This window comes from Labrus mixtus, chromosome 21 (assembly GCF_963584025.1).
Source record: "Labrus mixtus chromosome 21, fLabMix1.1, whole genome shotgun sequence".
Classification (NCBI taxonomy): domain Eukaryota; kingdom Metazoa; phylum Chordata; class Actinopteri; order Labriformes; family Labridae; genus Labrus; species Labrus mixtus.
This window is the reverse complement of record NC_083632.1, coordinates 6789240-6814537: the sequence shown is the minus strand read 5'-3', so window position 1 is coordinate 6814537 and position 25298 is coordinate 6789240. Positions and strand designations below refer to the sequence as shown.

Here is a 25298-nt window from a genome sequence, read left to right as displayed (position 1 = left end):
CCGTGACCCAGCTCTATCTGCACAGCACACACAGACTTGAAATGGCTTTTCAATATTTTATGTCTTACTCTCGGTACGACACCAAACAGGAAAAGTCATCAAGGGCTTGTAGTTCACTTTAACACTATAGCAGGTAAATCTGACACAGTTTCACATCTTGTTCAAAAATCTTGACACAGGTGCTGGATTTCAACAAAATCTTTTATTTCACTGGTACTGTTTATAAAATCAGCAAATCTGCTTTGATGCCAACTTAAACATGGTGTGCGATTTGTCTTTGTGTGGGATTTTGTGATTTGGTGTAGAAGTGTGCTGTGTGTGTGTGTAAGTTTAAGTGTAGTGTCGTGTAGAGTCTGTGTGTGTGTGTGAATGTCAGATTGCTTGATAAGGCAACATGCAGTCATCAGTTTCCATTGGCCTCAAAGTAAAAACACACAAACCTGATCCAGACACAAACACACACACAAACAAACACACACACACACACACTTTGCTGGCTTAACAGGTTCTATGTTACCACGCACATATATATATAACACACACATAAAGTGCTTACAGACACACACACTGATGCCGGGCAGACAAGCAGTGAGAGATGCGACAGGAGAAGGAAGTCCTCTGATTGGCTGACACAGTTGATAGGTGGGAGCTTCAGAACGGCGAGGCTTCAGACTAAGTAAAGTGAATTTAACTACCCTTAAAAAAACAACTACATATCCCAGAATTCAAGCTGGACACAGTACTACATATAAAGCTGATATATGCTGAAACCTAAACCTTCATTCTGCTCTCTAAGCGGACTGAATTGAGGTTTTTCATCACAGTAATCTCAACAACCTGTTCGTTTCTCTCGGTGGCATGCACACAAAGACTAAAAAGCAACAACACAATAACAAGAGGTATCTGTATCAGCTGCAAGCGTCTCATCCTTGATTTAAGCTTTTGAAACCTAGTTTTCCCTTTAAGTTCCATGCAAGTAGCTTTGAATAAAAAAAGGACGACATATTTCATCTTGTCAAACATAAATATATGCCATATGAGAACTTTTTAATTCCTCATTAACCTTTGACATTCCAGTATTCAAATACAGGATTTACTGTTCCTCATTTTAAAAGTAATTTGAAGTATTTAATGCATATAACGTCAGAGATCCAGCATGATTTTCTTTGTATTATTTCAATTCTATATTTGATTTCGAAATACAGTTTTATTATTTGTAACAGAGGTTTACATGTAAGCATTATTTTTTTTCCCTCAAGTCAGCACGGGACATTTTTTTAATGCTCTCTACGCTAGGTGGGGGAAGACTTTCCATGAGCCAATCAGAATTTAGGAAACAAAATCTTGTTGTTTGCAGGGGGGGATGCTCCTGTCAATGAAATCTAACCAAAGCAATATTTATTGACTGTTTAACCCGATAATGCAAAGCTCACTTGTTCCGTTTACTCACTCTAAAAATATTGACTGTTACAGAGGCGTTCTTTAAAAGTACAAGACTGCATAACACCACATGGAACAACTGCTCTTGTCTTCTCGTGCATCACTAAACACAAACCATATTGTTGCTCAAACGGCTGAGACAGATGAGCGCAGTGTATTGCTTCCTGGTTAATGACACTGTTATAACCCTGTTTCTAATAAATGCAGACGCCAAACACACACTAAGCTATACAAAGCTACACAAAACAGCCGCTACTCTATTGTTACAACACGAGACGAGTCATTCCACACACATGTGCATGCAGGCTATTGTAGCTTACTAACTACTGCACACACACAACAGAATGAGACCTGTCTTTAACGCCTCTGGAGATTTAGTTTATACGTCATCAGCTACACATGCAAACACACGCACACACACTCACACACACACACACACACACACACACACACACACACACACACACATACACTCACACATACACTCAAATATATATATATATATATAAGCTATCATGGAGAAAAGGCATAAAAAGAGAAGATTGCACACACCCTCACACACCCTGCCTCAGTCACACAGTGAGTCATTGTTGTGGTTGCCCAGTGTGTGTGTCTGTGCTGGCTTCAACTGTATGTACTGTATGTGTGTGTTTAATGTATGTGTGGAATGAAGGTGTATCACTTTTTCGTGTGTGTGTGTGTGTGTTTGTGCGTGCACTGTGTGTTTGTGTGGGAGGAGTCCCTAAAGGTTGTTAGGCAAGTGGGGGGTGGGGGCGGTAACAACACAAGGACCACACTAACACACGGGTGAGGCAAGGGTGAGACAGGCAGTGAAAGAAAACAGAGCTACAGGCTGCAGAAAGGGGAGAGGATAGGTGATGGGAGGGAGCATCACGAAGGGTGAGGCAGAGTAGGTGCAGGTAGGAAGGCGGGGCTCAGGTGCGGCATCTGGAAGAGTCTGTTTGAGTTGATTTTGGTTCTGTAAAGTCACAAAAAAATATGTCGGACATCTGGAGTCTGGTACAGCGAGGCGAGGGGAGCGAGGGGCCGTCGGAGAGAACGGTAAGGGAGGTCCTGGAGATGACTAATAACCCTGTGTAGAAGGAAGAAAAAAACTTGATTAAAGTAGAATGACTTCTAAGGCCTTTAAGTGTTAAAATCATTTCCAACTTTAAAAAAAAAAACATTGATATAATCGTTTCACTTAACCAAAAGTTTCACAAAAGAATTTGATTTGACTGAGGTGCTGCGGCTCTGATTTAACCTCAGCAGCACTCAAATGTGTTTCCTTACCTCTCCTCCCTCCCCACCCTGCTCCATCCCTCCATATTCTCCCTGCAGGAAGAACAAAATAAGAGAGAAAATGAATCCGACATTAAAGTGAGGTGGAGTTTTCTGAGAGGATGAAAGGATGGGGTAATAGCAGGGCAGAGGGCCTCAAGCACCAGTGGCCATCTAGCGTTCGTTTTCCTCCGTCTCTGACATAATAAAGCAGTTAAGCCTACAAAGAACATGCTGTCCGGATGACTCCACTCTTATTATCATGCTTAAACTATTCCCTGCAGGATCAGTTAGAAGTTCACAGCTTGTGAGAAGGAAATAGTAAAAACTTTAACTGCCTGTCTGAAGGTTCTCTGGACTCGTTCAGGCTGAGCGATGCATGAATCTACATCTATGCATGCCATCAATATACTCTAATTTCTTATCTGGCGTGCTGGAGATGTGGCTCTAAAGCTACAGAGGGGCTTGCATGGTTAGAAATGTAGAGTTTTAGTATCACTATTGCTTAAATCAGTAAACGTCAGAGAGGTTAGAGGAAAAGGTTGGCTATATATATTCATAGTAGGATACTTAAAAATTGCTAACAAAGACGTAGCTTTAGGTTAGCAATTTTTTTATTTAATCAAAACAGCTTCCATTTTTTCCTCCTTCTCTTGATGCTTACTACGTTGGTTAAGCTAATTAGCTAATTTACACTTTGTCACCAGTATGTTAGTTACACCTGTACTGTATATAATGTAATCCAACATTCCTGTAATAAATCCAACCATAACCATGACTGTACTGCAGGACTATTGCAGGTTCATTGGATCAGGTTGTACAGGTTTGTTTAATTTACTGGCAACATTGTGCAGGCAGCATGCAGGTAATGCCCTCTTTCTCTTTAACCCCAGAACAACCCATGACCTATGAGCCCACAATGCTCTTTCCAATAGGCACCTCATATACAGGCTCCTCCTATCAGGGAAACACAGATCAGACACAAACAACAATACGTAAGACCAACAGCGGCACATAGCGACAAAACAAGACAGAAGCAAAGCATACGAAAAGCACAGTCAAAGTAAAGAATAAACACAGAAGACAGAAAATCTGTTACAGAGAGATGAAGGGCATGACACAAACATTAGCCCAGATGACAGGCCATCTAACATCAACAGATGATTATCAGCGGAGTTCATTCAAAGAGGAAAATATACCAGAAAATATAGCAGGCTTCATTTAAGACCAAGTTTAAATCATGGACTGTATGCAATCTACAATATCCAGGATGAATGAATAACTGATTATCTAAATATAAGTGCAAATAAGTAACAACAGCAGACATTACAAATACAGTGATGTGAATCAAGATTGTTTACCAACTGTACTAACTGGTAATAACAGTTAAACCTAAAAGACATCACTTTAAGCTCTAGGAAATTACTCTATTTCATTTAAAGACAAGTCATTGAGGCGTTTCTTTTTTTCATTTTTGCATTAAATGGTTCCAAATAAACAAGAGCTGGCAAAGAAGACCACAAGGTGTGTTCATTTAAATGTTACACAAACTGTTTGATGTGGCAAATATGGGGAAAGAGCTCGATCTAGTGGTTGACCTTCCACATTTATTATTATTATTATTATTTTTTTTATTGAAAAATTTCCAGCTCAACTTAAATAACTTTTACTGATTCTGCCAACTATCGTGTTTTACGGACATTTTTTTAGCCAACATTTCTTTTTAGGTTGTCTTTTGGTCTTCCTGTGGTAAGCTAAGGGCCCTTAGCCCGTCATCGCTGTTGCCGTGGTAACTGACCTGGTTGACCATTCCGGTCGACGCGCCGACATTCTCGAGCCCCTCTCCGGATGCTTGTGAAACTTCGTTGGCTGCACCCACCGCCGTGTCTCCGACGATGTTGGCCTGGTCCACGCCGGTCCTGTTGGCGACTGACACGTAGAGTGAAGGACGGTTAGTGGCACTAACACTCTCAAATAGTTTTACACACTCAAAAAAAACACGTACATGTTGTCCTAATTGACACGGCCGGTCACGTTTGTACGACGTCATGTCCTCTTTGCGGATTTTATTTACAATGAATGTTCCAGAAGCAGTCCTTGACCAGTAGGTAGAAGCACTACTAAATTTAGACAACTTTAATTCCATATTTTTGCTATTCATTGTCTGTTTTTAGTTAAAGAGAAGCAATACAACCATTTATCATAGATAAGCTTCATTTAAACTACTTACAACCTGGAACACAACAGTTTTACTTCATAACAGCATTTGAGCTTCCCACACTAAACATGACCTCAGAGAGGAAAATACCCTCTGTGTGAATTTGATCAATTAAACCTTTCTTGTCACAAAAATGTTTCTGTAGCCAGTTGTTTCATATATCCTCAAGGATTCAACTAAATGTTTTATGTCTTTTTCTTTTTTTTTTTTTTTTTTTGATAATCAACTCGTGCAAACTTTTCTGTTTTTTTAAATGTACAGTTAAGAAAATGTATGTTCATTGCTAAATCTCACATTTTGTCACTTGGAAGTACGTTTCCTTGATTAGTGTGGTGCCTCTTTTTTTGCAATTAGCCACAGTGTGCTTGCTCTGTGGCTCCCTGAGGTGTTGAAATAATAATAATATAATAATTTATTGATCCCGCGAGGGGAAATTCGTTTTTTACACTCTTTTTTACATGCTGCACAAACACACACACACATGCACAAACAGGATCCTATGGACATGCACTAATGGAGAGGTCTCAGAGTGAGGGGGCTGCCCACAGTGGGCGCTCCTGGGCTGGTGGGAGGGTTGGGGGCCTTGCTCAGGGGCACCACAGCAGTGCTCAGGGGGTGGACTGACGCATCTCCAGCTACCAGGCCAATTTCCGGGCTTGGTCCGTGCTGGGACTTGAACTGGCAACCCTTTGATTCCCAAACCAAGTCCCTACAGACTGAGCTACTGCCGCCCCACCTACTTTTATCGGTGGGTGAGGAGAACCCATAGACTGTAAATAATAATCGGCAGACCCTGAGTGAAGTCACCCATCGGTTACATAAAGGGGCTTGGGAAGCCCGTTGGTGGCAGTCGGCATGCTAGAAATGCTGTCTCATCCTAACTTTCAGTAAACCAACTGACACGGCGGCAAGAGTTGGAGCTGAGGTGGGTCTTGAGGCTCCTTAGAAACAGCTACAATGCGCCCCCCCCCCCCCCCCCCCCCCGTCAGTCAGGCCAGTTACGTGCCTCATTGTGAATAATGCTTAACCTCATCAAATATAAATGGATTAGTTATCAAAAACTAAGTTATTCACCCTCTGTACAGTGTGTGGTGATAAAGACATGAGCTTATCATACCAATTTCATTTTTTTTTTTAAACCTTCTTCCTTTAAATCAGGCTTTTTTGAATGGGTGTGTATGTGACTTCTGGTGCTTCTGCAGCCAGCCTCAATCGGACACTAGACGAACTGCAAGATTTTGCACTTCCGCTTTGGCTTCATTTCTCAACACCAGAGTTTGCGGCTTGGGAGAACCACTGTTGTAGTGGATTTTTTTTTTTCAGAAAAAAAAACATAATAAAAGAGTAGCCACCATATACTTGATGTACTGTAGATGAACATTTTTCCTGGCAAAAAGATGTGTCAATATTCAGAAACAAAACACGTGTGAGATCACCTTTCTTTCTGAAAATACAGACTACTGGTGGGAAATATTTACAAAAAATAATTTTCCTGCGTCAAAGTGTTGGCAAAAATGTTTACATGAGTGAAGCATGGGCAAGCAAAAAGCTTTTCTTACCTGTGTTTACTCCCTCCTTTGTCTTATTGCCTGAAAATCAAACAGAGATCACAATCAAATTCAATAATGAAAAATAAAATAATTTATTCCATTAAACAAAATCAGTTCAAGTGATAAAATATATATATATTCTTAGTTTTGATAATATTTCTTAGCAGCTGTTGAACCCATCACTAAGACTTAATATGCCTTCTGAGCATGTCAGGCTAGATATTCATTCATTGCTCTTCTAAAAATACATTTAAAGACGTGATGTGTTTCCCTGCTGAATTTGCCCTTTTTTGTGTCATTGGGTTGCTTCATTTATGCTGATCTTTATCTTTCACTCTTGCAAACTAATTGTCTGTATGTATGATCTCTTGAAACCTCAGCTGAGTTGATATTCATGGTTTATGAACATACTTTTAATTAGAAACATGCTATGAACAGCAGCACCTTGCTATTTCCCCCTTTGCCTTAGAAACACTGTGCTCATTTCAGTATGATCCCAAGCAGATTAAATTGTGGTTATATAATCTGGCAGATTGAGGGGATAGAAATAGAGAAATATCTGTCCTAAAAAGATGAATTGGAATAATGGTGGGAAGGTATAAACTAAGGGAGGAAAGGAAGAAAAAAAGCCGCAGAATCACACGAGTTCTTGCACATTAACTGTTCTCTTTTTGCTCATTGACACAGATGCTGCCCTCGTGCATCCAACCATCCCTGCTCTGTCTCCTGTTCTCCTCCATCTTTCTGCACGCTCCCTGTGCTACATGAGCCACGTGCCTGAGTACTGAGCAGTACTGCAGTACAGCCCAACACACACACACACACACACACACACACACACACACACACACACGCACACACACACACACACAATGCAATGACACAGCTTCTCTCTCCCAGTCAGCAGAGGGAGCCCCTGGGTGTCACTTACAATATCTGTACGGGAGCCGGTGCTTATCTGCCTCTGTCGACATCACACAGATTAAACCGTTCCTATGAAAGTTTATTTTTCTGATTGATCTCTCAGCTTTGCTTTTAGATGTTAATTTAAAAAACGATTTGTGCAGATGCAATTCCAGGTGTTGCACACGATGATGCCAAGCATTTAGAAGAAAAAAAAGAAGCAATCTTTTAAAATAATCCTGTCCATAAATGACAGTCCAGATCCAAAGTTTGCCTCAATAAATCAAGGTTGTGTGGATTATAGTTTTTGAATGCCTTTTACTATTATAAAATAATAATAATTAAACATGCAAATAGGCTTTGGTCCCTTATTCTAGAGGAGGAGTTGTGCTTTAGCACTTATTTAATGAGAAAATCATATCTATGAGGTTATTTGATGTGTTTGCAGTTACATGAAACATTTAAATAATGTACTAAAACCTTATTGTGTGTGGACACGGACACACTATCTACATCTGTGTAGGAGTGGTAAAAAGCAAAGATCTGTCTTATACACAAAGAATGATAATAAACTAAAGCTTTGTAAGTTATAACAGGATGAGAGGGACCAAAAGAGAACTGCCAAGCACACATCCTTTTTAGGAAAAAATGTAATGTTATCATCATCTTTTAGATTAACTGGTTTAAGGGGAGTTTTCAGGCTCAAAATTCATACACAAAAATTGTGCAGTTACATTTTCCAATCCTAATCAACCAATTCTAACCCCCTGTAAAAAACCCAGTGATGGAAATATACAACTAAATTCTGTTAATTAAACTGTTAAAATTAATCTTAAAATGTGTTATTTGGAGCTATTTTGTTGCTGCTTTTGTCCAGTGACTGTGTTGTGTTTGTTATATTTTAATCCCAGATCACATCATGCTGTCTTTCCAGGCTTGACCTGTTGGTGAGAGTGGGCCTTCAGACCACCATATACCCACATTTACATCCTGACGTCTGCACTCTGCTGCAGGCAGATACAGTGTTTTATCGACCTTCCTCACTTCAGTGATCACATCCCCCTCTCCTTCCCATTCTCTACCTCCTCCTGTGCTGTACTCATTCATTTTTCTTTTTTCTCTCTTTCCCTTTTCTCTCTGTGTATCAGGCTACTTGTACCCCCTCCCCTCTCCTCTTTACCTGAGTCTTAACCCTCCATCTCCATCACCCCTCCATCACCCCTCCATCACGTCAACTCTCTCTCCCTCTCTTTCTGTCCCTCCATCTGTTCATCCACAGGACCAGAAGCTCAAAGCCTTTACTGACATAACCTCCCCCCTTGTCTCTTCTTTCTCTGTCCCCCCCGCCCCCCCCCCATGCATCCATCCATCCTTCCTCCTTTCTGGGATGGGTGGTGGGGGTGGTATTTTCATAACTGTAGGGGAGGAAGATGGTTAGTCATCAAAGCAGCACACACTGGCGGGCAAGATCCTGCAAACGCACATCCACGTACTTGCCTGAACACAACGACAGGCTGAGGGTGAATAGGAGGGGGGTTTGATGATAGCAAATTGCTGCAATGCTCAAATGATCCTTGCTCCGTCTTCTTCACCTTCCTCCCCTTTTGGTCCCCCAGTCTCCTGATATTGACCCCTTGATTTTTTAAATGCTAAATATCTCCTACAAGATAGAGATTTTTAAGCTGGACTGCTGGAAGGCAACGACAAGACTTCCACTTCGCTAACTCCTCACCCACCCTCCTTCTTTCAACCCCCCCCCCCCCCCCCTTCCCTTTCTAGCGGCCCTAAAAGCCTGCTACTCGGGGTAACCTTGAGATGTGACGCATTAGCTGCTCCAGCTAACATAAGAGTACACAAAAGAACAGCATGTTCAAAAAGCCTCTAATGCATTTTTAAAATGTACAAATTCCTATTTTCTGGCTATTTTCAAAAGGTCTGTTCTGATTTTCTTATATTTGTATTGATGCATTCTTTTTTGAAATATCTGTGAGAAGAATTAAATGGTGGTCCTGTAAATATAGGTCAGCTTCTTTATTTTTAAAAAGGCAGATTTACTGAGGTTGAGGACAATTTGGCTACATTGAGTCGATCCCAAGACGTCACTCTGCAAACTGCTACACGATGTGAAAAAATAGGCCAGGTGCTAAAATCATGGGGCTGCGCCATCACAAGATCCTGCAGAAATCCCCTCTCCTCCTCCTCCCTTCTCCTTTTTTATTACCAATGACAGATGAAATTTAACTTTTCCTTCTTCTGTCTACTCCTTCAATCTTTCAGACCCCCCACCCTCTGCCCTGCACCAGTCCTGCAGCAATACCCTTCCTCCCCCTCCTCTTCCTCTGCTTCTGTCACTTCTCACAAGGGTCCCAGACGTGGACACCCATGGGACCCCACCTCAAAAACAGATGATGCAAAAAAAAAAAAAAAAAAAAAACCCAGCTCCATCCAAACTAACCTTATTTTCTGCTACTCAGTGCAGCTCCATAAATAAGATGTTACGTACCTACATACATCACCCCTTCCTTGGTCTTGGCTGCTGCCTCCTCCATGCCAGCTTTGGTCTTCTCTGCAGCGGCCACCACCCCCTCCTTGGCCATGGAGAACCCCTTCATCAGTACATCCATTTTGGGCGACGAATCTGCTCCCCTGCTCCAAACGGACCTGGCTGACTGGCTTTGCTGGTGCTTACAGTGAGCGTGCGGAAGAGATGATGTGAGATGACTGTGCGTGTCCGTGTGAGTATGCGTGGGTGAAAGTGTGTGTGTGAGACGGTGGCTCCTCCTCCCTTTGGTGCTACAACAGAGGACTGAGAGGACCGCACAGCAGGGCTACAGCACGCAGACTGAGAGCAAGAGGGGGGGAGGAAACAGCCGGTATGCACGAGATGGAGAGAAGGGGAGGAGGAGGAGGAGGAGGAGGAGGAGTGACGACCGGATGCTGCAGCATTTTCAAGTTATGCTGCAATCCCGCGCCTCGACCACGCCTCCATCCCTCATCCATCTTTCTCCAGATGATTCTCACTCATGCTCGACTCAGCCTCTGGCTCGCGCCCTGCATATTTTGATTGACAGGCTGCTTTGGACACACCTTTCTGGATGCTGAGCTTGTGCTAGATGTTACATAATCAGTAGAGCATCAGAGCATGAGCAAAGAGGATTTTTTTCTGACACCATATGCCTTGTGAGATTTTTGCCACATAATCTCTGATCACAATACACAGTTAGCCCCGAAGATATGATTCATCCATGTTCAACAGTTTGTCCTTTACTATTTTCTATATATGTATTCAAAGTGTTGCTTTACAGAATCTAACTGGATTCAGAGAGACAAAGAGAGTCCCTGCAGCTATTTTTATTGTTTTGAGAGGAGACAAAATGCTTTGTCATCTCCACCTGGGTGAGTCACAACTTCCCCTCCCTCTGTTTCCTCATCATCGTCCCAATTCTTCCAGACATGCCGACTCAGCAGCACAGTAAATCTGTGGGTAGTTTTGATATGAAACCAGCTACATTTTCATTCTACCTTTTAACCAAAATGGAGGCAGGCAGAAATAAATGAATGGGGACAGAAAAGCTGCTTAAAATCTACAGTTATTGGTCCATATTCCTATAAAAGAAAGGATAGTAAAGGGATTTCATTGGAATAATGCAGAGCTGATCTGTCAGGCTTAGCAGATATCTGCTACCCTCTGGTGGTCATTAGAAGTGTGTGACAACATGACACAGCAGTACGGACATCTTTTACATACAACTGACTGTAATTGAAAAAATCTTATCTTGAAATGTATCATTTGCAGAAAAATCTCAGGTTTGTCACAAGCTTTCTAAATCAAATTGCAAGTCAAGATGCAACTCATTAAGCTTTCTGTATACTTAATCATTTGAATGACACAGCATCCTGAACATCTTTATTTGAAAGCAGTTAAAACAAGTCCTCATTGTGCCTGAATGTTTCTGCTTTTAACTTATAAGGCAAGACATAAGCAAACACATTTTCAGTCAAATCCTGATCGATTCTTAAAAAATATTTTTTTATTTCAACCTTCACAAATCTTATTTTTTATTATTATCATACTTGTATTTTTTCCTGCAACTTTGCTGTTTTGATTTTATTTCTCATTAGAGCCAGAGTGGGAGGCTATTTTAGCAAACAAACTCTACATGACCACTTTGTTACCTACACAGCTCCCGGACAAAGTTAGCAACTAGCTTATTTCTGTACTACAATTTCATGAAGCAGACGCTTTTGTACAAAGCAGCTTAAATCTGAGAGGAAACTACAAATGAAAGTTTACATAAAAATCCAGCAGGTTCTTTAACCTGCTATGTATAGCATAAGAAATGTATAAAAGGTCATTATGGTTAGTGTTTCAGGGATCTACTACAGAAATGCTGCTGTTGCTCTACATTGTTTGATGTAGCTAGTTAGCATGTTGCTGCCAGCTAAGAACAAACCAAAAATATTCTGCGTAAAGCAATTAGCGTTCTCTTTCGGAATGATTCCACTAAAAAATGTCTGTCAATATCAAATGTGACACCATTCACACAAGGTTTTTTTTATTCACAAAATCCAGAGTGACACGTTAATTTCACTGAGCCGTCTGGTTTAAAGAAAACATTTATTCACATTGATATCAGTACATTTTTTGAGTGCATATTTAACATAATGTATTTGTGCATGTAGTTAAATCTCTGTGTTTGTCCTCGTGTGCCTTCTCACTAGCATGCATGTGATATTAAATTCCTCATCGTTCTTAAATGAGGTTTGTGTATTCTACTGCATGTAAGCCATGAAGGAAACATTATTCACTTCTGCATCTCACCTTGAAGAATTATTTTTTTATACAAATTCCCTTTAATTTATGAGAGACAGAACCCAACAAACAGAAAAGAAAGAAAAGGAAAAACCCAAATGCATTATCAGGTCTTAGCAGCAGACATACATTTGACAGGTAATACTGAGCTAATGAACACATAGCATTCTCACACTAACATTTAATATCTCACATTCTACTAATCTACACTACAACACTATCTCACATTCCCGTGGAGTTTCCTCCTCCTGCTCCTTTTTCCATTATAATGTATCCCCTCCCCTTAACTCCTGTGCTTTTGTCCATTTCCTCCTTAACATGTCCCCTCTTTCACTTTCTCTCCTGCTCCTCTTTACTCCTGGACATTGAGGATCTGTGAAGACAGCCCCTGGTGCCAATTCTTCAGCTTGGCAAAGCGGGGTCCTTTCACCTCCGACTCAAACCTCTCCCTAAAGATGTGGAAGTAAAGACAAGGCTTTCATTAGGTAATTACTCTTAATGCAATTCTAGAGGAACTATTCAACAGTGAGATAAATGAGAGGATTGATACCACTCATTTATGTTCAAGTAAAAGCTTCCATAAAGCTTGTTAGCTTAGCAGACTATTTTTGACCCCTTATACCTGCCCTGGCTGAAGGCAGGCTAGCTGTTCACTCCTGCTTCCTTTTGCAATGCTGAGCATCATTTCACCTTGCTTTAGCTTTATATAAAGTGCAGAGACTAAGTTGAGAGTCATGTCAATCTTCTCATCTAACTTTCGGCATGAAAGAGTATTAGTATATTTGTCAAAATGTCAAGTATTTCTTCAAGAGACTAAGCTCAACGAGACTGATAACTGCTCTGTCTTTGTTCACACTTTACCTCGACTTCTGCAGGGCTTCCTCATCTGGGTCTTGCACTGCATGGAGAGAAAAGAACAAGAGGATTTGGTGCGGATGATCAGTGAGTCTGAACAAGAACTGAAGATCAGCAGAGATGAGTATCACAAAGATCAAGGGGTAGGAAAGAATAGAAAGGGGAATGAATACGTGAATGATTAATCTTTTGTACTGACTGTATTCAGTGCCAGTGATGTGGGCCAGCATCCTGAAGCTCTTGGACTGCAGGTTTGCAGCACGACGAGCCCATTCAGACATATCCACACTTGCCTCTCCTGGCCTGATCACTGCCTGGTAAACCGGAGACGCGCAGTCTACCACAGGGTCCTTAACAGGCAGAGATCCACTGCAGGGCAGACAGTTATATTAGAGCTGTGTGAGTGTAGTGTGCACTGGCCACAAATATAGAAGATGACCATAATGTACTTAATGCCCATGATGCATCAGAAAAGATGATAAGACCTCAACACTCTCACACTTTGGCCAAAGTAAGTACTTATAAACACATCACTGAGTCCATCATGGCCTCCTGGTTAGTGGGTTTGTCCATCAAAACCTTAGTTTGACACATAAAACCTCAAAAACACACAATGTAACATGGAGAAATACATTTTTAGATTCCAAAATACGTTCAATGGGATATTAATGAACAAGACACATGGAGCGATGCACAAGCTGTCATAAAATCAGGAGACAGAGGAGACACATGAATGAGGAGAGGCGGGATGGAAAGGGAGCGCCGCTGTACTTACGCCAAGGGGGAGCCGGCTTCCTCACTGAGGTCACAACCAGGAGGGAAGGATGGGGAGGGATGGGTGGAGGACAGCACAGGTTGGTTGTTTGTTTGTGGATGGAATGAGGAGAGGAGAGTGGGTGAAAGGCACAGAGGAGTACGGGGAACGAACACAGACAACATGGAAAAGCCCGGGCATACGGTAGAGGAGACATCAGAGTCGCAGCAGTTTAAGGCTAAACGTAGACTTTTATGGTCCAAAGCTGCTTTTTAATTAGTGGCCTTCGTCAGAGGAAGGGTTTGTTACTGAACCCCTTACTGTCCAACCGTTAGCCCCGCCACCATGTGGGAGAAGAGAGTGACCAGCCCACTAAGGGATGCTGTCATAATGGCGGCATTATGACAGCATCCCTTCTCATAGCAAGAGAACAATTCAAGGAACAGACTTTACCAAAACATGTAAATATTGGAATAAAATACTTCAGAGACATAAGAAAGAAATCAACTTGGGGCTGCATCTCTGAATGGAGATCAGTCATAGAAACAGCTTCAATCGATTGGAACACTGAGGGAGGTGTTGGGGGAGGAGGAGGGGGGAGCGGTGTGCTGAAGGGAGAGCTTTTATACATGAATGATTTTGAGAGACTGGAGCTCAACATTTACTGAACATCTACTCTGAAAGTTGCATATACTTCCTGTAAGTGAAGCTCTTTGAATTGCCTTGCTGCTGAAATGTGCTGTATTCATAAACTTGCCTTTAACACCTAAAGAATAACAGTTGTTGTAATTTTCAGCTTTAAAGCAAACTGTTGACAAAGAGTTATTTGTCACAGAAGAATATTTTTTGTAAACCAGCAACTTGACTGTTGTGTCATCTTTTCAGATGACACACTTAATGTCTGATGTTTAACTTAATGATACTGCTGGCAGTAACTGATGTGCATTTTGTTTTTATTTGGGTGAACCAACCCTTTAATGTCTTAATACTAATGCCAGTTTGTTTGGTGTGATGTGATGACAAATGTGTGAGAGAAGGGAGTTTATTAAAGACTGCAGCGGGGAGGAGTCTGCTCACCCGTCGTGTCCCTTGGCCTGCGACTGCCCTGCAATGGCGTCCATGATGGCGTCCTGTGAGTACATGCTGATTGGTGTGTTGTACTGGGCGTGAACAATGGTGGCCTTTCCTCCCGGACCCTTCACCTCAATGGGCTTGTGGGTGCACATTGCAGAGTCTTTCAGAGCTATGGGGTTGAAGCTGGGAGTGTACTCCACACTGTCAGGGTCAGAGGTCAGCGGGTCGAAGAAGAGGTGGGGACACGGGGGGAGGGGGACAGGTGCAGGGGTGAGGATGAGAGGTCGAGAGTCAGGGTGAGGAGGGAGGAAATTAGAGAGGAAAGAAATTAAGGGAAGGCACCACATTGAAAGGAGGAAAATACAACTCTGACCCTAATGAAGTAGTGTGCCAGTTCTAACCATGTTCTGATTTAAAGCATTTTCATATAAGGTACAGTTTGAGTCACAGAGTGAAAAAAAAATCTCATTAACTCAAAATATATTATTAAGGAATAGAATCACAAGAAAAGGCAACATGAATAAATTGTTTAAATTTAAACTATTTTTTTTAGTGCAAAACGAAACAAAAGAATTAAGGAAAAAGAAAATATAGTAAACTAACCCTATGTTTACTAACTGCTTTCATTTACTATAAAAGTAGGAAACACTGCACTGTCCATTATGACTAAGAGCTAAATAACAAGCTAGATGAGTAAACATTTCACACCAGGCCAGAGCAAACCAAACATGCTAATGTTCAAGAAAATCAGTTAGGACAGCTTGTCACCTGCAGGACTGAAAGAATTAAAAAAATTAAACAAAACATATTCACACATGATGCTGGTGTGTTTTTCTCTCTGATACATACATGGATGTAAAAACACACAAAGTGTCACTTCCCATGCATTATTATAAAACAGTGATATGATTTAATCTTTATAATGTCACTTAGTGTAAATGAAAGCTTAAGAGGACTAGCAGCGGAGGAAAGCAAGAAGAGATATTGTAATACGAGTTCAGTATGAAATGCTGAATTAAAAAAATAACTTTAATTTTGTTGAAGAGTGGAACTGAGAAGGTTACCCTGTATATGTTAAAGTCAAACTATTCCTGATAATTCTTCTTATTCTTAAGTAGCATGGCTTCACAAGTCTTCACAAAGTATGTTCAGTACATTTTTTATTATATTGGTGCAAAATAAATGTAATCAAATGGAGAAAAAGTAGAACATGTCACATAGTAAACTCTTGAAAAGTCGGGATATCTCTAAGCTGTGCTGAGGTAATGGATGTTAGTAGCTGTTCTTTTTGACATACCACTTCTGGGCTCCTGGGATTTGTTAAAAACACGTCTTTAACTGAGACATGAATAACACACAGCACACAAATCCATAATGAACACAGCTTCACTCCACACCAAAATCACTAGTGACAAAACTATCTACCACTGTCTCTACAGAAACACACTTCATGCATGAAGCTCTGGAAAACATGACAGTACTGACTTTGCAGCTGTGTTGGCAATGACCTGAAACACACCGGAGACACAAAGAGGAGAAGAGAATGATAATGAATCACCACACAGATATTTGAGTGGTTACAGTGGCATCGTGTGTTTGTAGGAAACTATCCAGATCCTCTGATTTACTGTAATCCCATGTACAGGTCAGAATAGCAGCCATTCTCATCACCGGGATATTTCCCAGCTTCCCCTGCACCATTAGGAGTGACTGACAAGAGCAGCAGTGTCTCAATCACATGACACAGGACCAGGACACATTTAGCACAGTACAGCCACGAATACACACAGCGACACAAACACAACACCTGATCAACTTGAGTCAGGACTCCAGGCGTCACAGACGAGACGGCGTAGTTGAGTTTCACTGAGATCCCACAGAACTATACGTAATGCTTAAATGTAAGGTTTTTAAAACAACACCTTCAACACAAGTTTTATGAGCTCAACAGACATGAAACATTTTCAGAGCTGTGCTGTTAGCAGACACTCCAACAATAAACTGAGCCTTTGGGGGGGAAATACAAAGCTAAACACTAGACATCTCTGCTCATTAAAGAAAAAGGCTTTTTTTAGTATTCAATATTTTTGGCCCATTTATTGTTGCCAGCAAAGATCATGGACCAATAAGGAGTGTTGATCAGTCGTTCACACCCCGATCTGTTTTTACAGGACTGCCTCTAAAAGTTGATTTTTTCTTTTCCCAAGTTGAATCTCTGCCAATTGCTTATTTCTAGGTGCTTGGTTTGTATTTTGTTTGGATTCCTTGAATGTTTTACACCCTTAACAACGTTTGTTCTGTACACCGAATTAACAGGAAGCATCCCCTCATGTCCAAATCAAACAGAGACGGGTTATGAAAAAAAAAGCAGTAAAAACCCAGAAAAACAGTCTAACGCTAAACAAAAGTCAAAATATTAAAATGTATGGACTGATTCTTTTGACGTGTTTTTGAGTAGCAGATCTATTATTAAATGATGCTCCTTTTTTTCTTATTTTATGACCATGAATATTGGAGTTGAATGATTTTAAGAAACGACAATGAATTTGTATTTTTTTGGTGTGTTGACACAAAAACCTAGCCTAAAATAGATCGAAGGCTAAAACTTCTAAAACTGCAGTCAACCCCACATAAAACCTGCAGGATTCTATTAGACACAAAAGGAGAAGCGGATACTGGGTGAAAACATGCCAAATAGCTGATGTGTGACTTTTTCTAGTGATTGTTTCACAGAAATGATAGTGTATGTTTTGTACAAAAAAATACCAGAGCATAAACGCTTTCGATTTAACGCCACAAGAGTTTGCAGAAACAATCATTTGGCTTTGGATTGAAGCCCATTTCTGAGACTTTACAGTTGTATCATTTTGTAAATAACCCTGAAATTAAATAGTAGAAACATTTACTCAAACTGCCTTGGTCTGTCAGACTGCTATTTACCTTTTACCTATTTACCTTTTCAGTATCAGTCTGAGTTTGTTCTGGTGAGGGATACCGGCTTGAGAATTTGCAACACATAAATCAGACGGTGGGTTTGTCCATACAGTACGTGATGCGTTCAGGGTACAGTATGCTAACGTGCTGGGAAGAGACCTCACACGTGATACCCACAGAGAGGGGGAGCTATCTCAGGTTTGGTATCTTGGGGATTCGGTATGATGGCGTGTAACCAGAGCGGAACATTCCATGACCACGTTCAACAGCTGCTCTCTCCTGTGTGTGTGTGTGTGTGTGTGTGTGTGTGTGTGTGTGTGTGTGTGTTGGCTTGTGTTAGAGCCAGTGGAATCAGAGTCTACATGAACTGGGTGAGGTGAGGCCGCTGGCATGATACTGCCGTCATCGCTCTGCCGTCGGCCTGGCGCACATTTGCCGCCTCCTGACTTACCGTTAGCTGTCGCTGTAAAGCCGCTCGGCTCCAGAGGGGAAACACATTAGTGGAGGCTGATACCTGGATGTGATATGTCAGAGGCCAAGCAGATTGTGACCTTAATTAACTTCTGAAAGTATTCCATGGCTGAGGCTTCACCCAAGCTCATGCCAACTCGCTGAGGAGATTTCCCTCAATGTGGCCACAATCGAACTCTTGTCAATGTAGTCAAGAAATACAACCTAAGCCTAAATGTTTAAACCTGTATTCTAAAAATGACTTGGTGAAAACTAGGTGGTTAGTTTGCACGCCAAATGTACGGATGCTGTAGGCCTCAAAGCGGGCAATGAATCCAACATGTGGCTCCTTTCCCGCATGTTATACCCCACTCTCGCTCTTTCCCTGATTTCAGACTCTATCCACTGCCCTGCCCCTTTTGTCCCCAAAGGCACAAAAATAAATCTTAAAAAAATCGGCAAAACCTGATTGTCACAATGTTGTACTAAGGAAATTGTAAATATAAAAGACACAAAATGCAATGCGATCGATGAACTGGTGCTTAAATGGGGCCCCGGTTAGCCTAAGTCCTCATTGCAGCGGAAATAGGTCTGAAGCTGATCTTTGCCCTTTGCTGCATGTCATCCCCCCCTCTCTCTCCTCCCAACATTTCCTGTCTCTCTTCAGCTGTCCTATCCAATAAAGGAAGAAATGTCCCAAAAATATACCTTCAAAAGAAAAAAAAACTAACTGAAATGAATTTAAAATATTTCTTTTTAATGATGAAGAACTAAGGTAACCCACAATGTGTTTTTAGGAACACATGTTTTAGGCGCAACAAATTGTGACCTCCTTGAAACCTCACCAGAAATTTAAAACCACCAAAAAAGCTTAACAAGCAAGTTTCCGGGCATTAAAGGATTAAAACTCTGCTTTAGGATTTGCATTCGTCACGGCATTAGGGAAAAGAAGGAGCTGTATTTGCCTGAAGAAAAAAGCATCAAAGAGGGAAATCCGGGAGCTGAAGCAGCAAAAAAAAAAAAAAAAAAAAAAAAGATTGTTTGATAAGGTTTTTTTACATCATCATTTCCCTGGTTTCATCTTTTTTTGAACCTGCCCCATTCACAATATCTTCTGTCCACATGAATCATATTTAAGTTTGATTTTGAAAACTTTCAGATGTCATCTGAGGGTTCAGAATGGGGCACTGAGTGCTCGACCTTTCGCTAAGTGTCTCAGAACTGCCTGTAATGAAAATCCTGAGAAGACCCTGCACTCTGATCTCCTGCTATTCTGTTACCTGGAGGCCAGCCAGGTATGTTTGTGTGTACCGTCCCGATATAGTGCCAGTGTGGGAGGAATGAACGCTCTGATAGAGATGGAACATTCTGAGTATATTTTCTCATCATGGTGAGGTTAAATTGGGAGGGGTTTGTGTGCATTTTGATTCATTCCTTCAGGGAGCAAATCATTGTTATTGATTGTTTTATAAGTTTACTAAGTGTGTGTGTGTGTGGGGGGGGGGGGGGGGGGGGGGGGGGGTAAAACCTTCTCTATGTGTGTCATAACTGAAGGTTGTTTAAAGACAGATACTAGCTGCAAAAAAATGATCCTTACTTGATCTGCCTTGTCCTGTACTAGTTTAATATCTCAGACAGCTTGGTGGAGATGCAGCCGATGGTTTGAGGGAATGAGAAGCAGCATTTCAAAATGATTTTTCTTTTCAGTCTGTTTTGTCTTAATTAGTTTGTAGTTTGTAGTTTGCAGATTTCTGGCGTCTGCACAGCACCCCCTGCAGTGTGAATATATGACACTAAGGGGCAGCAGAACACTGTCTGTTGGTATCTTTCAAGCCCAGTAAATGTTGAAAACCTCATTAAGACAGGACAAGACTACAAAACACAGACATGCAAACAATCACACAAACATGTGTATGTATGCACATTTACTTATTGTGTTTGCACGTGTAGTTTTTTTCTTTCCATCTATTGATTTGCCCTTTATTGGTATGGGTGTGTTCATACCTTCTGGTGGGGGATCATTTGCATGGGTGAGTCCATTCTTGCAGTTGTTGTTTGAACTAGTGCAGGACGTCTTGATCTATAGAGAAAACAACAAATAACCTTATTCCCAAACTCCCAAAATGTATTTTGGCATTTCCCTCATCTAACTTTTTTGAGTGTTTTGATGTGAGTGCCGCTGGTTGTTTACTTCTGCATGGTGAGTGACAGTTTGTGGACTGCAGACTTGATCTTGTTCTGGGCTTCCAGGTGCGTCATCCCCTCGGTGCTGACCCCATCGATGGCTGAGATGATGTCTCCCTGGGCCAGGCTGCCTCCCACTGCCTTGCTGCCCGGAGTTATCTATGGAGGGGTCAAAAGAGCAGGTCATACTGGGACCACTGACACAGATTCCACAGGGAAACACACCAGCAAGTCCAAAACATATGCAGTTACATGTTACTTATCGGAGGGATATTTTGGACGTATAAATTATCACCCAGGGTGGATGTTGAAAAAAATAAACAAAGAGCTTTTAATTTTTCCCCTGGTCTGAATAACATTACATGTGAATGAATGCGTTGTGCATAGCAGGTCAGTAAATAAGCCCTAAAAGTAGAGAAGCTGACAAAGCAAAATAAAGAGATCCAGTAGAAAGTAGAAACTTCTGTTTTTATTTTATCAATAGAGTGGAAGTGCATTTTAACCTCATAAGCTTTAAATACAGCTAAAATAGAAAAAACAGACAAAAGTAGAAGGATTTTGTTGTTTTAAGGACAGAAGTGTTGTATCCATAGATTGTATATAAAATCAGGACTAGGCTCTGGTTACCAAAGTTAAGTTAAGGCGCCTTAAATCTGCATTCTTTCTAACAGCCACAAGGGGGCACTGCAATGACAATAAGAAACCAGATGAGAAATTAGATTTAGGTCTCTATTACTAGTTTCAAGGCTAATACAATACATCCTAATGTTTAGTAAATGATTGATTATCTAGTCAAACCGATAATAAACAGGATATTCCTGATTTGATGCTACAAGGGTGACCTGACAATCAGGAAAGGGACGTGACACCCTGGATTTCAAACACTGTCACTTATGGTTTAAGAAAACAAACAACAGGTGACGATGGCCACAATGCCAAATGCAGGCTTCAATGGAGAGTGACGTGAAACCTTGTGTGACGTCATGGTGGCTTGGTCTGCTTCTATTAGATACAGTAAGTGTGAAATTTAAAGTTATGTTTTTGTAATGAATGAGTCCAGTAGTAGTTGAATAACATTTTTTTTATAATGGTTGAAACCAATAAAAATTAGCTTTTCTTTTGCAGGTAATATTAACCTTTTTTTCCGTTCACATTTTTTTTTTTGTGTTTGATTTGCAAAGAAGCACATGTTCAATAGTCAGCTATTTACCACAATTTCCCAGTTTGGGATCAACAAAGTAATTCTATTCTATTCTATTCTATTCTATTCTATTCTATTTATTGACCTTGAGATAAATCCTCATTCTCTGTGGCTCAGTCTGCCACAAAGCCTGACTTAAACTCCACAGAGAGGAGGTTTAAATGAGCTCAGAGGCCTGCAGGGACATACAGTATCTGTGGTCTAAGCTTACAGTCGACTCGTTAAAGAGTTAAAAATAAGCAATGCTGTTGATGCCGGCCTGGCTTCGCTGTGATTGACTCTGTTCAGCCCCTCCCAAACACACACACACACACACACACACACACACACACACACACACACACAAACAGACACACACTGACACACACACTATACCCCTCCCACACACCTGCTACTGACAGTTACACAAGACTTCCTCAATTCTCTCCTACTTCTTGCATTAACCTCTTAAATCCACAACTTTTGTCCACATCATCGTTCCACCCCTTCTGCTTCTGTCCCCTCCTGTCACCTTTCTCCTTTTCCGCCTGCTCTTTTGTGTTTTCCACCCCTTTGTATTTCATTTATCACGCCCACCAGAGTACCAGGAGCCTTCAGTATGCAGGACGATATTAGGCAGAGTCAGGCATGTTTTCTGCACGGCTTCCTTAGTGTAATCAAACACACATGTAGACACACAACACCGCCGACCACTCGGTCATGCATGTTTTTATAAGCATCAAACAGGAAGTGGATATGAATGCTGAGGCCTTCATAATTGAATGTTAATGAAAGAGCAACACTGGTTGGATTTCTGAGTGTTTGTCTTCAACAAGTCAGCTGATCACAGAAGAGCTGTTTTTATTATGTATGTAAATAAACTTAAGTGTCTCGAATGACACATCTTGAGGCAACTATTTCAGGCTTATTTCATAGTTTTAAATCAAACCCTACTAATTTCATACATAATGACCAAACGGGAGTTTAAAAAAACTTTGGTGTGTCATATATTTAATGGTCAGTTCTTCAGCTTGGCTAACAAGATTTAAGAAAATGTTTATCCTCATTCCTCTTTCCGTTCTTAGTTCTTAGCAAGAGCAGGTCGAAATCCAAACCCTGGCGGTGCTACGTCAAACTGTAACGGCAACCTGAGGTGTCACGTCAAGCCGAAGTGTTTTATGATGCGACCAGAGGATGAACACAAATCCACAGTCACAGGAGACGTGGATCAAAGCTGCCCCCCTATTGTCTATTGTCTGTCTCGCAACTCGTGTGTGAAGCTGTGGGTCAATAAAACACACAGGCTGATCACCAACTGAGCATCAATCTGGACTGACGAATGAGGAGCTGAAGGTAGGGAGACAGAATTCATGTTTCGCGTTGTTCTACCTGTCTTCCTCTGAATCCAACAAATGAATCCCTTTACAACATCACGCTCCAACAGATGAAATTAAAGCTATCAGCGGGGGAATGAAAGCTTACTAAAGGTGACACTAGCGCCATTAGCTTCCTCTCTCTCTCCTTGCTTCTTTCCTGCCCTCTTCCCCTGCCCAAGCCCTCTCCATCCATCTCCATCCAACTCTCCTCGAGTGCTATTTAAAGGAAACGCTGTAAATACACCAACAGTCCTGCCAAAGAGAGAGAGTGACCCCATATCTCTCCTGCTGAAGTTTTGGTTTTCTGTAAACTCCATTTCTCCTGAAACTTGGCTTATTTTAGACAAATGATTATCTCTACCGATTGTTGAGATTTTAAAGATTGTAAAATTGTTCATTTGCTGCCCTTGTTGTGATGTAGTTTCTTTACTAAATCACATTGTCAAAGGTTGGAAAATCGTCTTCAGCGTTGACATGAAGGGTAATTTTGAAATTACATCTGAAATGCAAAATATGTGACTGACACAATGAGTCTAATTGACAGAATCAGTCATCCTTAATCAAATATCTTACTGCTACAAACTAACATGTTACTCCACTATGCTGATGATACATCGACATTCTGACAAGCTGAAGCCAGATGCTTTTACACTTCGATGCAATCAAAAGGTTAGGTTTTTTTTTTTTAACAGGCTTTTTAAAAAAGCTTTAAAAGTTGACTAACACAGCAGCGCCTCCACTCCAGTAAAACTATTCCAGTCTTTCCACTGTCGCTCTATTCTCCGGCGATATCATCTGAGCCCCCCTGTCATCATCACATACAGTACAGCAACATTACATAACGGCTACAACCTTTGCTCTGACACTGAAACACGTACACTTTTGCACAAACAGAATCAATCTGAATGTACATTTGAATCATTCTGAACATGCACCATGTTTGTGTCCAACCAGGGGATATCTAGGTGAAGAGACTGAGAAGTAGTTTCAATTTGGGGTTAGAAAATAGTTAACTGTAAATTTCACCACGTTATTTTGTATAGTGCATAATCCTTATTTAATAAACCTGCTTCACTTACAGACATTTAAATGTCCGAAAATAAGTAAGTGTAATCCTTACATCTAAAAAAAAAAAAACGTAGCGCTTCGACCTTCGACTTTTTTCTGCTGTGATAGTTTCACATATTTTTACCTGCATACCACCATTATTTGCTCAGGAATGTGTTTACATTATTATGTAATTCTTTCATTTGTGAGCAGATCAAGTCACAGTTCATCAGTGCACTGCAGTCTGCGTGGACCATCTGGAGTTTGAGTTTTGAATCCTGAGTTATTTTGTCATAATACATCACAATGTTACTCTGCTTTGTTTGTCACAGTGGATAATCAGTTTCAATGTCACATTGCTTGTTTCTTTTGGCTTTATTTATGAGTTGCTTTGTCACAACAAATCTCACTCTTTTACAGGGCGACTCTGTCCTTACCCTAGAGATGGTTAGTGGCATGTTGAAGTCCTTTCCTCCCTGTAGTCTGAAGCCCCATGGAGCGGGGCCATTCAGAGTCACTGTGTACGCACTCATCTTCGGTTAGATGTCAACACTCCTCCTTTAGACAACTCCTGCTGGCTGTGGCTTCTCCTCCTGCTCGGTGTGCCCTTGTTCTCCTCGTCCTCCTCCTGCTATCCTTTTTGTCCCTGACGGCGCCGCGGTGCTTGCTTCTTCTCCGTAAGCCCTGAGTTCTCTTTACCGTCTCTCCCCGTCTGCACCCAGCGTTCAGGACAAACACCGTGTGGTTGTGGGTGGTGGTGGTGGGTGGGTGGGTCAGGTGCTGTTGAACCTCTGTGACACACACACACACACACACACACACACAAATACACACACACATATAGATGAACACACTCAGTGAAATGACACAGCTGCTGCAGGAGGACAGCCACAAAAAAAAAAGTTCTTACCCAGAAATCGAAACGTTTAGAGAATTAGAAACTTTAAAAAGTCAACTTTGATGTTAATGTTAAAGGAGAAGAGTTTCTTGCCTGCAGAGTTGCTGAGGGTGAGGGACACACAGCCTAAGAATAGCTGAGGTGAGCTGAGACACGGGGGCCCTGGTCCCTTATAAGGCCAGTAACATGAAGCCCCAGAATGCTTCACTGCCGATTCACATGGCCAATATAGACCCCTCTTACTGCAACACATTCTCTCTCTCTGCTTCTCCCTCTCTTTCCCCCTCTCATATAGTGCTATCACTTCTTGCTTCTAGCACCTTATTATCAGTAATAAGCCT

The 25298-nt window shown here is 41.3% G+C and overlaps 2 protein-coding genes across 4 annotated transcripts; both read right to left on the bottom strand.

Moving 5' to 3' along the window:
- Positions 1 to 183: 183 nt before the first annotated feature.
- sncgb (synuclein, gamma b (breast cancer-specific protein 1)) lies at positions 184 to 10274 on the bottom strand. Of its 2 annotated transcripts, XM_061028338.1 has the most exons (6): positions 9896 to 10274; positions 6499 to 6528; positions 4520 to 4650; positions 3661 to 3678; positions 2734 to 2775; positions 184 to 2533 (listed from the first exon to the last, which is right to left on the bottom strand). In XM_061028338.1, exons 1-6 carry the CDS (start codon positions 10014 to 10016, stop codon positions 2525 to 2527), a joined length of 351 nt encoding a protein of 116 aa, XP_060884321.1. In that variant the 5' UTR covers positions 10017 to 10274; the 3' UTR covers positions 184 to 2524. The 2 variants fall into 2 exon arrangements, with proteins under 2 accessions (XP_060884321.1, XP_060884322.1); XM_061028339.1 differs by lacking the exon at positions 3661 to 3678 and having other exon boundaries at positions 9896 to 10268.
- A 1704-nt stretch (positions 10275 to 11978) lies between these two features.
- On the bottom strand, positions 11979 to 25083 carry ldb3b (LIM domain binding 3b). 2 transcript variants are annotated; one of them, XM_061027930.1, is made up of 10 exons: positions 24970 to 25078; positions 24497 to 24850; positions 20464 to 20615; positions 20277 to 20352; positions 16374 to 16396; positions 14892 to 15089; positions 13836 to 13859; positions 13260 to 13429; positions 13067 to 13103; positions 11979 to 12654 (listed from the first exon to the last, which is right to left on the bottom strand). In XM_061027930.1, the coding sequence occupies exons 2-10, from the start codon at positions 24590 to 24592 to the stop codon at positions 12558 to 12560; spliced, it is 873 nt and encodes a 290-aa protein (XP_060883913.1). In that variant the 5' UTR covers positions 24593 to 24850; positions 24970 to 25078; the 3' UTR covers positions 11979 to 12557. The 2 variants fall into 2 exon arrangements, with proteins under 2 accessions (XP_060883913.1, XP_060883914.1); XM_061027931.1 differs by lacking the exon at positions 13836 to 13859 and having other exon boundaries at positions 24970 to 25083.
- Positions 25084 to 25298: the final 215 nt, after the last annotated feature.